This window comes from Brassica oleracea, chromosome C4 (genome assembly GCF_000695525.1).
Source record: "Brassica oleracea var. oleracea cultivar TO1000 chromosome C4, BOL, whole genome shotgun sequence".
NCBI classification, from domain to species: domain Eukaryota; kingdom Viridiplantae; phylum Streptophyta; class Magnoliopsida; order Brassicales; family Brassicaceae; genus Brassica; species Brassica oleracea.
This window is the reverse complement of record NC_027751.1, coordinates 17,626,745-17,640,352: the sequence shown is the minus strand read 5'-3', so window position 1 is coordinate 17,640,352 and position 13,608 is coordinate 17,626,745. Positions and strand designations below refer to the sequence as shown.

The 13,608-nt window shown below is 35.7% G+C and overlaps 1 protein-coding gene and 1 long non-coding RNA gene across 2 annotated transcripts; both read right to left on the bottom strand.

Annotated features, from left to right (window-relative positions):
• Nucleotides 1–3,029: 3,029 nt before the first annotated feature.
• Nucleotides 3,030–6,164, bottom strand: LOC106337757. Its single transcript, XR_001269151.1, has 2 exons — nt 4,804–6,164; nt 3,030–4,690 (listed from the first exon to the last, which is right to left on the bottom strand). It is a non-coding gene; the product is annotated as an uncharacterized LOC106337757 (long non-coding RNA).
• A 472-nt stretch (nt 6,165–6,636) lies between these two features.
• LOC106342481 lies at nt 6,637–11,272 on the bottom strand. The gene is made up of 15 exons (XM_013781429.1): nt 10,791–11,272; nt 10,325–10,657; nt 10,098–10,238; nt 9,887–10,019; nt 9,686–9,799; nt 9,437–9,585; nt 9,263–9,355; nt 8,782–9,175; nt 8,423–8,549; nt 8,233–8,332; nt 8,082–8,151; nt 7,845–7,997; nt 7,642–7,737; nt 7,237–7,556; nt 6,637–7,143 (listed from the first exon to the last, which is right to left on the bottom strand). Exons 1-15 carry the CDS (start codon nt 10,866–10,868, stop codon nt 6,925–6,927), a joined length of 2,520 nt encoding a protein of 839 aa, XP_013636883.1. The 5' UTR covers nt 10,869–11,272; the 3' UTR covers nt 6,637–6,924.
• Nucleotides 11,273–13,608: the final 2,336 nt, after the last annotated feature.

The window sequence follows — 13,608 nt, the reverse complement described above, 5'->3', positions numbered from 1 at the left end:
ATATAGAACGGAAGGAGAGCCGGCCACAAACTCAGATTTGTGTTTCCTAGTACACGAGAACAAGGGAAGAGGGGTTTAGGTTTCATATCTGTCATACCCAATAACAAGAGAAGATGGAAAAGAAGATCTGAGCTTTACCTTAGGGCTGAAATCGGATCTGGTTACACGCAGCAGATTCGAGGAGATGGCGACTAGGGTTACGAGATCGACGACTCGGGCTCTGGTCGTTGTGAAAGGCGGTGTGGGGCTGCCCAGTTGCGATCGACGTCAATGGCGTGGAAGAGGCATGCATGGCTTTTCTTCGGCGGGGCTTTGCTTGGTATCCTTCTTATGTCTCTAACTAACACAAACATGATGGTTTGGATAGATGATTTCGAATTAGTGATGGATGGAAACGAGATAGATGGACTTCAGTGAAGATCTATGGACTGATCAACAATTGTTTTGATGCGCCAGTGATCGTGAGAGGTGTTTCCACAAAATGATCAAAGGTAAATGGCTTTGCAGAGAATTAACTCCTAAGAATACAATGTTTAGAAGCTGAACAAGGGCTTCACAGATTTGAAAGAGTTTTTAAACAAAAAGGTGAATGATTTTATTCAGGTCATGCAGGCTCCTTATATAGTCTTACAATGTGTGAAAAAAAAACTAGAAAGAAAGTAGAAAACTATGCAAATACTTTGTCGAAAACAAGAAATTTACTGAAACTAAAAACTAGGCAGTTTGTAGAACCGATATGTTGGATATTGACTGGACTTTGAACAACTATTGCTTGACCACGACCAGAACTTCTTTAATTTGTTGATATTTTATGATGAGAATGGGCTTGAAATGGACTGATTAATAGGCTTGTCGAATTCGGCTTGAAACAAATCCAAAGTGAATTTGTTATGGATTTCTTCATGGGCTGAATCACTTCTTTTTGGTCTGACAAAGGCCCATTTCGTCCAGCAGCTAAACCAGCTCCATCTTCAGTGTCACTCAGCTCATCTAGCTCCAGATCAATGTCACTTAGCTCACTTAGCTCATCCAGCTCATTTACACTCACTTCAGCTGGTTTCAGCTCATATACACGCTCTTCAGCTGGTTTCAACTCATACACACGCTTTTCAGCTGGTTTTAGCTTGTCCTCAGTGTCATTAGTTTGTTTCAGCTTGTACAAGGATGCATAGCTGATCAAGGTTACATCATCTTCTCAGGGGAGTCCTCCTTTTATAAGGAATGAAAGGAGAAGTGACTAGGGTTTTTTTTTTCCCAATGGGCTTTCTTATCCTCTTTAGATTTAAGCGCCAATAATATCATTTCAATATCCGGCGTTGTGATTTATTTGATATTTGAGAATTTTGATTTGAAGTCTCATCTTCTTCCTCATGATAATCATTTTCTTCAAGCAGCTTGATTTTGTTTTACTATGTTTCTTGGTGATGCACTCAGTAAGAAGCTTGTTGAATTTCTACAAGCAAATGAAGAGACTGTTTTAGTTCAATGGCACCTTCCATGAGTTGTTTCCCGCATTGTATTAAGTACTTTCCTTTTTGAAAATAGAGGTCATTGCTACATGCTTTAAGGATCTGATTAGTTTTTTAGTTTCCTTTGAAATTTTTTTGATATGAACATGAACCATAGGAAGTTGTTGACAGCATCTTCTTTCTTCTGCTCCCAGTGATGTCTTTTCAACTTCATGAAGGAAACTAATGATTGAGGCATTTCTTGAAAGATCTTCTCTTGTAGCCTTTCCAGCATTTCTAATTGCAAATGCTAATGCTTTCGACAGATCAATTTTCTCCATGCTCCTCCGGCTTTTTTCCTTAAGGAAATATCTGATTTGAAGCCTTTGGCTCCTCCATAATTGATATTTTGAAATGTCGTCTGCAACGAAAATTAACCTTTGGTAAGACTCAAATGTGTTAAGAAAGTTATAAGGATTCTTCTCAGCTTACAGATTTTTTTTTCTGATTTCTTTGGATCCCTTAAATCTCTGTCTAAATATGCATAGTTATCTGCAACCAAGAAAACCAAAACTAACATTACAAAGAGACTTTTCCCATGTTAGTTGCAATGCGATGATCGTTTTTAATCTTTTTCCAAGACATCTTTTTGAAAGTAAAACGTCTTAGGAAGTATTTGAACTTTAAAAAACAGTAATTAGGGGGAGTCACTTAATTAATGCATGAAAATGCAAAAACTGCACAACAAAAGGGTTACAAAATTGTCACCATCAAAAACTGACGAACATCAAAAACAGTTACAAAAATATACAATATATAACATAAAAATTAAACTGTAGACAATTGATCATTTTATCCTATAAAGATGATATCAGCTGTATAGAATTAAAAAGTATTTGATCGAATTCTAGTGTTACATTAATTTACCTACCAAAACGCAGCACTAAACACTTGGGATATTTTGTTATCATATTTTCACGAGAAGCTTAACTAATGAGTTCAATTCTTTGAAGAAAAAGCTCATCTTTACCCGTCTTCAGATATTTGTTCTCGTGATTCATTTTGATTCTCTTAAATTTGCTTTATTAAATTTAGTTCTAACTCATACATCTCTAACAATGCTTAGATTCTGATGAACCCCTGATTGAGAAGGATTTGTTTGTACCTGATTCGTTTTAAGGATGATCTTATGGTTTGAAGGATAGATGATGATGGAATTGTGGATAGATGATGATGGACTTCAGTGAGGATCTACGAATTGATCAACAATTGTGTAGATGAGTCTTTGATCAAGAGAATAAAATCTGATTTCAATCAAAGATAGGTTTGAAATCAGAGAATGAACTCTTTAGCAATCAATTTTGAAAGATGAACAAGAGATTCACATATTTAGAGACATTTTTAGAAAAAGGTGAATGTTTTGTTCAGAAAAAAATAGTTAAGTAAAGAAGAAGAAGGAAATCGAAAAGTCCTAAAATTGTAAACTTAATTAAAACTAAAATTGTCTTGAATACTAAATAATTATTTATTTTGGCTGACTCCTTGACTTGAATTTCGACCTGATTTGGTTATGGCTCATAGTAAACCAAACAAGTCATTGCTTCCTTCAATATTTTTGGTTTGTGGTCTTCTTTTGGGCTGAGAAAAGTCTAAACTCGTTCTGATCACATCTTTTACAGCTTGTTTTACATGTTCTTAGTCACTTGAGTGAGAAATAAGCTCATCATGCTCCACTCAAGCCTCAGGTTCATCTTCAAGCTTTACATTCAGCCATCCTTGTTTATCCTTTGTTGCATAGTCATCTGGTTCAACCATGGTTACATCATCCCGTCCTCCTTTGAAAAGATTTGTCCTCAAATCTGTATCTCCTACATCAAAAGGAAACAAGTAAGAAGCGAGACAAATGATCAAGAAAATAAGCATGAAATCAACATCAAACTAAGGTTTTGAACAGAAACTTCCTTGGAGTTTTGAAGCCATTTTCCTCAAGTACTTCCATCTCCAAATCTCAGGTTGATAAGCATAGTGTTTGCTCTCGTTCCTTACACTCCTTTGAGATTGAACATATTGATCCTGGACACTCAAAACAGAGACTAGATATCCAGTGTCATATAGGCAAGACATGTTCTTATTATGATCAATAACCAAGTGTTTCTTTCTAAGAACATGTTGTGCTTGTTTCAGACATTCAAAATGCACATCAAAGTAAGTATTGTAGACCATGGTATCAAAGCACGAGATAGCATAGTTCCTAAAGAACAATTTCAGAACAAGCACAAGTTCCTCAGATTCAGAACTCAAAAGATCAAGTTCAAACTGAGAATTACTTAACCAAGGCTCAGTATAATAAACAAAGAAAGTGTTGCAAACCAGAATGTTTCCAAGGCATGAAATACCATAGATCATCTCCAAAACGTGTCCAACTTGATCAGATACAAAACACAAAAGTTTAAGTTCAAGATCTGTTAGCACATGTCTCTCAGGTTTAGCATGATTTTCAAAGAATGTGTTGTACACTAATATATCATCAAAGCTCAAGACAACATCATTCTGCAAGAATGATCCCATAAAAACCAAGATTTATCATTTTAAGAACAAGAATGAACAGGTTTCAAAACAAAATTATAAAGAAATTCAGTTTCGGCCCTAAGTGATTTCGGTTCCTGCAACTTCATAGGTTTGTTCAAGGCATAAACAGATGGAAACAAATCATCAATGATAAGTTCATGCCTAGAAAGACTCAGATCAAAGCCATTATCTTTAAGCAAGCAAATAAATCTCAAGGTTTTCTGAAACAGAAATCAGGTTGTTGCAGAACAACCTCTAATGTCTTTTCAAGGTGATCAAGGCTTTTGTTATGTTCCAAAAACTGACCAAAACTCAAAAGAAAACCAGGATTGATGTCACTACCACATGAAAAACGTTTTTGATCAAGAAGTTTATATGGTTTAAGTTTCTTAAAAGAATGTATCATGTTATCAAAAAACAGAGTTTGAAACACAAAACTCTTTCACATTTTCAAGACCGAAACATTTTACATCACTGGAACTAACCATAACAACCATTTCAGGAATAGAATTAACCATATCAAGATCCTTACAGTGCTCTTGAGCGTCCGAAGAGAAAGACTTAGCATATGTTTCTGCTTATCTGGCTGCTCCAACACTTCTTCTGGTGGTGAACTCTTTTGTGCTTCTTCTGCTGAGTTCTCTCCTACGATATGAGACACTGAAAGAAGGCCACTTGGTTGCACCGGTTCAAGACAAGTTAGTTCACCACATGTGTTATTGACAACAAGTTCAGACTGAGGAGAGAAAAGAGAAAATTCATTTTCTGTCTCAGGTTCTTTTATTACCTTAGATGGCTCTGTTTTCAGCTCTTGGATAGCTGATTCCTTCTTAGAGTACAGTGGCTCATTGGCTCTCTCGAGAGAACGTGGGGTTGGTCTTCTTAGCTTATGTGACTAAGACTTTCTAGGCTGATCACAATTATGGAAAAGTCTGGTCTCTTCGTTGGTTTGTCTCGGATGTCTTATGCTGTAGTTACAAGAACAAAGTTTTTCTTCATGAAGTGTTTAAGCTCAAACCACGATGCAACTTGTGCTTCTCCTGTCCTTTTTCTGTTAGTAACAAGCTGATCCCACCATTGAATGGCATCACCACAGAACTTTGATGTAGCCAATCTAACCTTCTTGCTTCCTGTAACTACAAAAAGATGGTATTCTACTCCTCCTTTTGTCATTAGCATCTTTCTGAACCTGAGAAACATTACCAAAGAAATCATTAGCATGTTTCTATTGAAAAAAAAAACAGTCTTTTCCATTCTTTTAATGATCTCAGACACTATTGCTTCCATCTACAATTTATTAAAAGTCATTGGTGCCTCCTTTCTTTTATTGACATCTCCAGCCATGGTTTCCTATTACAATCTCAACAAGAAAAGTTAGAATAACAAAAATAGCCAAAGCCTCACTACTCTCTTATGTTTCTCTCTAATTTTTCTGTGAGTTTTCTTTTGTGAATCCAATAGCTCAGCAAAGAATAAAGATCAAGCTTTTGAGATAAAATCCCCCACCCCAAAAGAGAAGAGAAGATAGCCAGATTGCAAGATTTTTTGTTTGCAAAAGGCTTTATCACCAGGGCTGGATTTCTCTTTAGCCTAAGTCGGATTTCTCCTTGACTTTTCTATGAGCTTTTTTTATTACTGGTTGGCCTCTTGCAGATTCAACAGATAGACAGAAAAGAGAACGAAACAGATTCAAAGAAACATACAGATCAATACAAGGTTCCCAAAATTAAGAGGTAATTCGAAAAGTTTAGATTCAAACCCTAGATCAAGAGCCTTCAAATCTGCTCTGATACCACCAGATGAACCCCTGATTTAGAAGGATTCGTTTGTCCCTGATTCTTTTGAAGGATGATCTGATGGTTTGAAGGATATATGATGATGGAATTGTGGATGATGTCGAAATGGATGATGAACTTCAGTGAGAATCTATGAACTGGTAAACACTTGTGTAGATGAGTCTTTGATCAAGAAAATAAACTCTGATTTCAATCAAAGACATGTTTGCAATCAAAGAATGAACTCTTTAGCAATCAGTGTTCAATGATGATCAAGGGATTCATATAATTTAGAGAGATTTTTGATAAAAAAAAGGTGAATGTTTTGTTCAGAAACAAAATAGAGTTTAAGTAGAGAAAGAAGAAATGAAAAGTCCTAAAATTGTAAACTTAATTAAAGCTAGAATTGTCTCGAATACTGAATAATTATTTATTTTGGCTGATTCCTTGACTTGAATTTCAACCTGGTTTGGTTATGGCTCATAGTAAACCAAACAAGTCATTGCTTTCTTAAATTTCTTGGTTTGTGATCTTCTTTTGGGCCGAGAAAAATACAAACTCGTCCATGAGTCTGATCACATCTTTTACAGATTGTTTTATATGTTCTTCATAGTCACTTAAGTGGGAAATAAGCTCGACGTGCTCCACTCCAACCTCAGGTCCATCTTCAAACTTTCCATTCAGCCATCCCAATTTATCTCAACAATGGTTACATCAGATTCTTTCTTGTAGGCATGTCATAACGTTAGAGGCAAGGTTGATGAATGAAAGATTCCAAGATTTTAATTTTCTTTTATGTTTAAGAGCGTTTCTTATGCATTGAATAGTAGCTAAAAAGAAGACGATTAAAAGAGATTTCACTTTTCTTTTCTCTTGATAGGCCTTCGGCCTATAAATTCATTTGTTCTACAATATATATTCTAATACATATTACTCCAAAGACAGACAAAAGACTAATTAATCTATTAGGTGGGCTAAGGCAAAAGACCCCAAGCTTACGTGTGTAACACGTAGTATCATTTTGCCCGCTCTTTACCCTCATAAACCCTAGAAAAATTACAGCTTGGAATAATAACTCTGCCTCACTATCTACCTTGAACACACAAATCTTGCGTTCCACACACGAATGGTTCCTAGTTACTTGCTAAAAGTTTACTCCACAAACGGGTAAACCATGGCGATCTGATCTCGGCAGATCCCGTACAATTAGCATCGCCTTCTTCCGCGGTGCTGAAAAGGGTTTGATCCGAGCAGTCCAAGGAAGCCCCACACGCCACATTATAGGACTGACATGCTGAATGGCATACCCGTAATCTATCGTCTCCGTCAATATCACACTTTTGGATCGATATCTGGTTCAAAAGGGATCATAAAGAATAAATGTCATGTCTCATCTATAATTAAGAGACGAACAAATATAGACCCCAACAGAGATTGCCGCTTACCCAACAAGCTAGTCTTTTTGCTGCCTCGTCACAATAGCTGTTACCAAAAATGTTAAATAATTTTCGAGCCCCGCCTGGAAAAAGCCTATTGTAGTTGGGCATGACCACAACTTCCTCGAGCTGCTGAAGTATGCTAGGCTCCCGTGGAGCACAATGTTTCCCTAACATGTCTCTCTCCAACACATTTTTGCATACCAGTAAACTTGTTACTAGTTTAGAGCTGTTCTGACATGTGTAGCCAGCATAATCAGAGCAACGGAACTCGCAAACCCCATTGTCACACACTCCTCCATGTAGGCTGCATTGTTCGTCGCACACAGCTGTAACGTTGGAAAAGAATCTTGTTGTAGGGCTTAATATTAATAAAATTGTTTATTTATATAAACTATACGAGTATGGAATTACCAGTGGAACAATCAATTCCAGTAAATCCGTTTTCGCATATGCATACACCTTGAGTTGTGCATTTTCCATGTCCACTGCAATTATTAGGGCAAGAACCTGCATGGTGATTAGTTAACTTGTAAGTTCAGATCTTAGGGAAAGATAACGAGACCTTGACTGACATGTACGACGATCTGAAGTAAACAAAAATACAGGACTCTTACGGATTTTACAGTCATGACCGTGATAACCAAGGAGACAACGACACTTCCCATCAACACAATCTCCATTGAAGTTACAAGAATTAGGACACTGGCCAAGCACAGAAACTATGGGTGAACCGCAGAGTTCATGGTAAGCCGGACAAATCAATTCACCTAAAAATCAAAAACAATAATGGTTCAAAAAGGTTTTTAAACAATACGTCATTCTTCTTTCGGGAAGATAAAGAGCATGCTTACCATTGAAACCGGGAAACTGAATTGGTCCACCAGCTTGAGGGCAGAATTTCCATTCTCCCTCCACAGCAACCTAAAAGAATGACAAGGAAAATATTACTAGTGCAGCATAAAAGCAGGTTAGGACAAGGAAGAAGAGATGTAGAAGGCATACCTCCAACAAATTATTTTTGCATCTGTGCTGATAACAGCCATTCCCCTGCGGCATGGAACCCCGGACAAACCCAGTACGCACTAAAGACGAGGCCATACACCTATCATATAGAGGCCAAACTCTTTCATGAGCAATATGTCATGCAGATATTTAAAGCATTCATTGAGAAGTATAACCAGGCAGCAATAACCTGGAGTCACTCCCTCTCACTTCACCCAACATCCTGTCAGGCGCACGTGCACTATTGATATCCGTACAAGACCCATCTGAATAGGCTACGAAATATGTACAATAATCTGCTAAGGAAGACTGACCGCCTGCCAAAATGTTGTGTATGAAGTTCATTAGAATTTCTTCACCAAAGCAGAACAAATACAGAATTAAACTACTGAATAGCATAGCATACTTTGGAGTATAATATACTATAGTTTCTCGATACAACTAACCTATACAAAAGAAAATTCTGCGTAAAAAATTAACATGTCGAAGCAGGAAACACTTGAGAATATAGTATAAATATTCTCGTATCAGCATTTTGCAATTAATCACCTTTGTTAGCCTGTGGAAAGTAACGAGCCCATTGAGGCAAGTCTCCATTATAGCTTAGAATTGGGCAGTAACCTTCGGCCTCTCTGTTGTATGTACAGCCAGATAGTTGGGTTGTGTTACAATGGTAAGCACCTTTCCACATGTTACATGGAGATGTGACAAATTGAGTCCCCTGATTCCGGCCCCAATCGAGACGGTCGGCCATGCTATAATTAGCCTTATACCAGCCACTGTCTTCCAATAGCGCTAGAGTCATTTTCGAAACGACTGATCTTGTGTCTACCGATCCAGTCATTATCTCATTCATGAGAAGTCTTTTTTCCCAGTGGGACCCCGATGTGCCACGTCCTCCTCCATCCTCAAGTTCTAAACCCGAGAAGTTCTGAGAAAATGCCTGTTCCGTTGAACATTTTGACATTCTTAGGACTTGAAGGACACAAAACTTGAGTCACGAGAAGTAACTAAAAGCATTTAAACTCACTCCGTAATGATGCCGCGAATGCATGACAACCCGTGGAAGCACTACGCGTGTCACTATCCTACCAAGCTTTTCATCCATCTGTTGCTCAGTGACCTAAAAGCATGAAATCAAGGTTAAACTCAGTTCCCTCATCCATATCAAAAAGGAAAGAAATAAGAAACAAATGACATATACCTCAGTTCGTCTTCTTTTCCTTTCATCTCTAAAATGAGCAAAGGCATGCGGATCAAAGCCAAGGACATGCATGACCTCATGAATCAGAGTTGCTGAAAGCAAAGTCCAAGATTCCGCAGTCAAATGGCGGGGAGCAACATTGACATGCCCTGAAAAACACGATTACTATTGGCTTTAGCTTAAGCTCAATCTCACAGAAATGCAGGGATTTCAAAAGATTGTAATCAACTGGGGATGATGAAAAGATACCAGCAATTGCACGTCCCCACTGATCACGTTCGCAAGCAACAGCCCATGCAAGGGTATTACCAGTAGTAGGTCTTGTGGTTACCAAGAGAACTAAATCAGTATCAGCAATACCCTCTGTGTGATTTGAAAGCAACTGATTAGCCCTAGCAAGAGGAGATCAATGGACAAGAAACTGCCAAGCAAAGGGAGTTGGGAAATTACTCTCCACATATTGACGAGGAAGTTGCACACCACCATCTTGCCCACAGGCAGAGTATCCACTTAACCGCAAGTTCCCTTTGACAGGTTCAACAGCTAATGCTCTTCTGAACCAATCTGCTGTCTGCTCTAAAGCCTTCATTCATGAGCAAGATTTTTAAAAATCAGTGCATCTGCGTGACCACATATCTAAGACAAAAGGAGTAAACATCACCTTGCGTAGGCGACGCCTTTTGTCCTCCCCAGATATGTCATCAAAAGTGCAATTATACCAGCAATCACCGGAAACTGGAGGTTTGACGTTAGGATTGCAAGTAGGAGCAGCAAGGAAAGTGCTCGAAGGAGGCTCACCCAACTGAGTTGAACGAAACATACAAACAAAATTAGTTGAGTAACTTTATACAACACTATATATTAAACACAAGTGAAAGCTCGCTCCACCTTCACGATATCGCCAACTCTTTGGCAATCTCGGTCGAAAGAGTGACCAACAGCATCATAGTTTAAGTAAATCCTGATAGGTTGTTTCACATCCTTGTGCTCCTCCTCAGAAACACTAAGCAACGCCCTTCCTTTACGAGCACTCCTTGGCTCGTGATAAACCTGTGGAGTAACAGAGTATACTTTTCGACCGGGTCTCTTCCTCTGTTCAATGATCTGATCATGGATACACGAATGAGACGATACTCCACTTTCATGACCTTGCGAAGAAGGTATTTGGCCATGCCTGGATTTGGCATCAGCTGCTCCAGACCACAATAGAATCAACAAAATCTGAAACAATGGAAAACGAAAGTTCTCAATAGAGAAAGGCAGAGCAGAGATCTGACTTCCTGATATAAATGTGACTTCACCATCAACAACCAAAAACCAAATGTAAAATCAACGGCGGCGGGAAGAAACTTACCCCTGAAACGGCGAGACCGGCGGCGAACCGGAGCTGGAGACTGGAAACGAACCTAGAACTTGAACCGCAAAACTCCATGGAAATCCGAGAAAAGCAGGAACGAACAGCTTCACTTCCATCAAATCTCAGGAGACTCGTCGATCGAATCACACACAGGTATGCATTTCATGGGATTCAACTCAAAAAAAGAGAGAGAAAGAAGAAGAGCTCCACAAAAGAAAATTCAAGCGAATAATATATAATTTAGGAAAAGTAGATCGGAGGGAGCGTAGATTACTACTTGTCCAGCTTTGAAATTTTCAAATTAAAAAAAAAAAAGAAGGGGAATTAGGGTTTTGGGTTAAAAAGGACTGATTCAAAGCAGGTGGGTGATCTATACTCCAGCAACCCTAAAATGCCTAAGATTTGGGTTTTCTAGCAAAATCTCCCTCTCTCTCTCTCTCTATTCTCACAAAACAAGTGACAGTCAGGGATGAGAGAGAAACACAGAGTCAAATGGATTAGGTACGAGTGGGTGTAGGGTAGGATATGATGATAATTTATAATTATTGTTAGGGACTATTATTGCTTTCATAAAGTATTAAAAGCGAATAATTTGGTGCAATTGCTTAATTTTACCAACTTTATATTTTTTATGTTCCGCACAGATATTTTACACTATTTAGACCCTTTCTAATATATTCATCTTTTTCTACATTTAAATAACTTTTCAAACTAGGATACACGGATTTATTTTTACAAATTCGCCAAAATATTTTTTTTATAAAATCAAGAAAATTGATTATTGTAGTTTATAGAATTGGTAAACCATCTTTGTTTGTAAATATTTTGATTTAAAATTTTAATTGTTTTAAATACCAATTCACGGTTAAGTTGCGTTTTTCAAACTTATTTTTAGACGTGTGAAATATTTTATTCTTTTGAAGGATTCTTCGAAAAGTCTTCAATTTTTAGAAATTTCGAATAAATATAATTTTTTAGAACCTTTAAAATCATATAATGGTCTGCCACTGAAAGATAAAAAGTATATTTATAGTTTAGATATTACATTAGAATTAATATTTTTACAAATTTTAAATTATGAAAACATTATTTATAATCCTGTTGATATTTATATAGAATAGTCTAAAAAAAATAGTTCGATAGTTTAAAAAATCTGTGATAAAAATATAATATAGCAATTTTCATTTTATATTCATATTTTCATATAATAATACACAAAAACAAATAATCATTCATTTCAGTTTTCCTTATATAGTATAAGATATACATTGTTACATGTATAATTGATATAGTTTAAAATATCTAATTTCTTTCTTACATAAAAATAAATATATATGATAATATATATATATATATATATATATATATATATATTTATTTATTACATATATATTTTATATATGATAATATATATATATTTATTTATTTATTACATATATATTTTAAAAATACGATTCCTTGGTATAGAGATATTATTTTTTTATTGAAATGGAGAAATTTAGAATATTTAAATATATCTATCATTATATATATATATATATATCTGATATGGTTTAGGAAATTTTATTTCCTTGTTATAAAAATTGATAATTATATAAGATATTTATATAAATAGATAGTCGAATTTAATAATGTATACTTCTATAATCTGTATGCTTTGATATATAAATAGTATTATCTTATTAAAATTAAGAAAATCTAGGATAGTTGAATAACAATATAATAATCAAATATTAATTTAAAAGTTAAATTTTTGATTTGTTACTATTCATATATTTTTGAACTTATAGTATTTTTGAGGTCAATTTAATTGAATCGCTATAATTTTTTGATAGTCCAAAAACCAGTCGATAAAAAAGATTATATTTTAATAGAATAGATCGATTCTGAACTTTTCTCAATATATTATTTTTTCTATCTCTAAAGAATGTATTCTTGTTAGAGATGATTAACCTAGAAAGTCAATATTCCTACTTAAACTCTCTAAAATGAGATGTTGAATAAAAGATTCAAATGTTGAATCACTAATATAGGGGTGTTAAAAAAATTGATGATGTGGATTATTTGGTGTTGAATAGATTCAACATGTTGAATAAGAAGAAAATAGAGACCGCCGACGATAAATGTCATTTTCTAAAGATTTTGATATTTTGATACCTTGATATCCTCTTTATTATTTAAAACCAATAATTTTATTATAAATTAAATAATTTATTTTTATTTCTTATACAAAATTTATCATTTAAATTCTCAATAAATACAGATTAGATTTATTTAATTTGAATGTAAAACCAATAATAATTAATTAGTAAAATATAGTATTAAATTTTATTAAACAAAATAATTGAAGTGTGTAAAAACTGAATGTGTGTTGAATAATTTGGTGGAAGAAATAGAAAATGATATGAAATGTCTAGTACAATGCCATAGAAACAACACACATAGAGTTTTTTGTCAGAGACTTAGCTAACATGTTTGGAGCTCTAGGGATATAAGAAAACAAGACGAAAGAAAAGTGCGAGAATAGAAACTAGGTATCTGAGAGAACTCCATTGGATAGACCTTCGAGTTGATAGTTCTAACGAGCTTTTGAGAGTCAGATCAAACCAGACTTTGGAGAGAAGATAGTGCTTTGCGGAGATGAGAGCCTCACGCATAGGATTCAACAATAAAAGGCAATGAGACAGATGGGAGACGCTTAGACAACGCATGATTCAGATGAGTGTAGTGTAATACCATCCTATTCCAGCAACTCATGATTCTTTAAACCATGATGCATAAGTGTTACATGTAGAATAGCCTCCCCCCCCCCCCC

Coding starts and splice junctions, on each gene's coding strand:
- LOC106342481 (XM_013781429.1), bottom strand. CDS start 10,868: ATGGAGTTTTGCGGTTCAAGTTCTAGGTTCGTTTCCAGTCTCCAGCTC. Junction 9,356..9,436: donor GGAAAAGAAGACGAACTGAG/GTATATGTCATT, acceptor TCATGCTTTTAG/GTCACTGAGCAACAGATGGA. Junction 7,998..8,081: donor TCAGTTTCCCGGTTTCAATG/GTAAGCATGCTC, acceptor TTTGATTTTTAG/GTGAATTGATTTGTCCGGCT.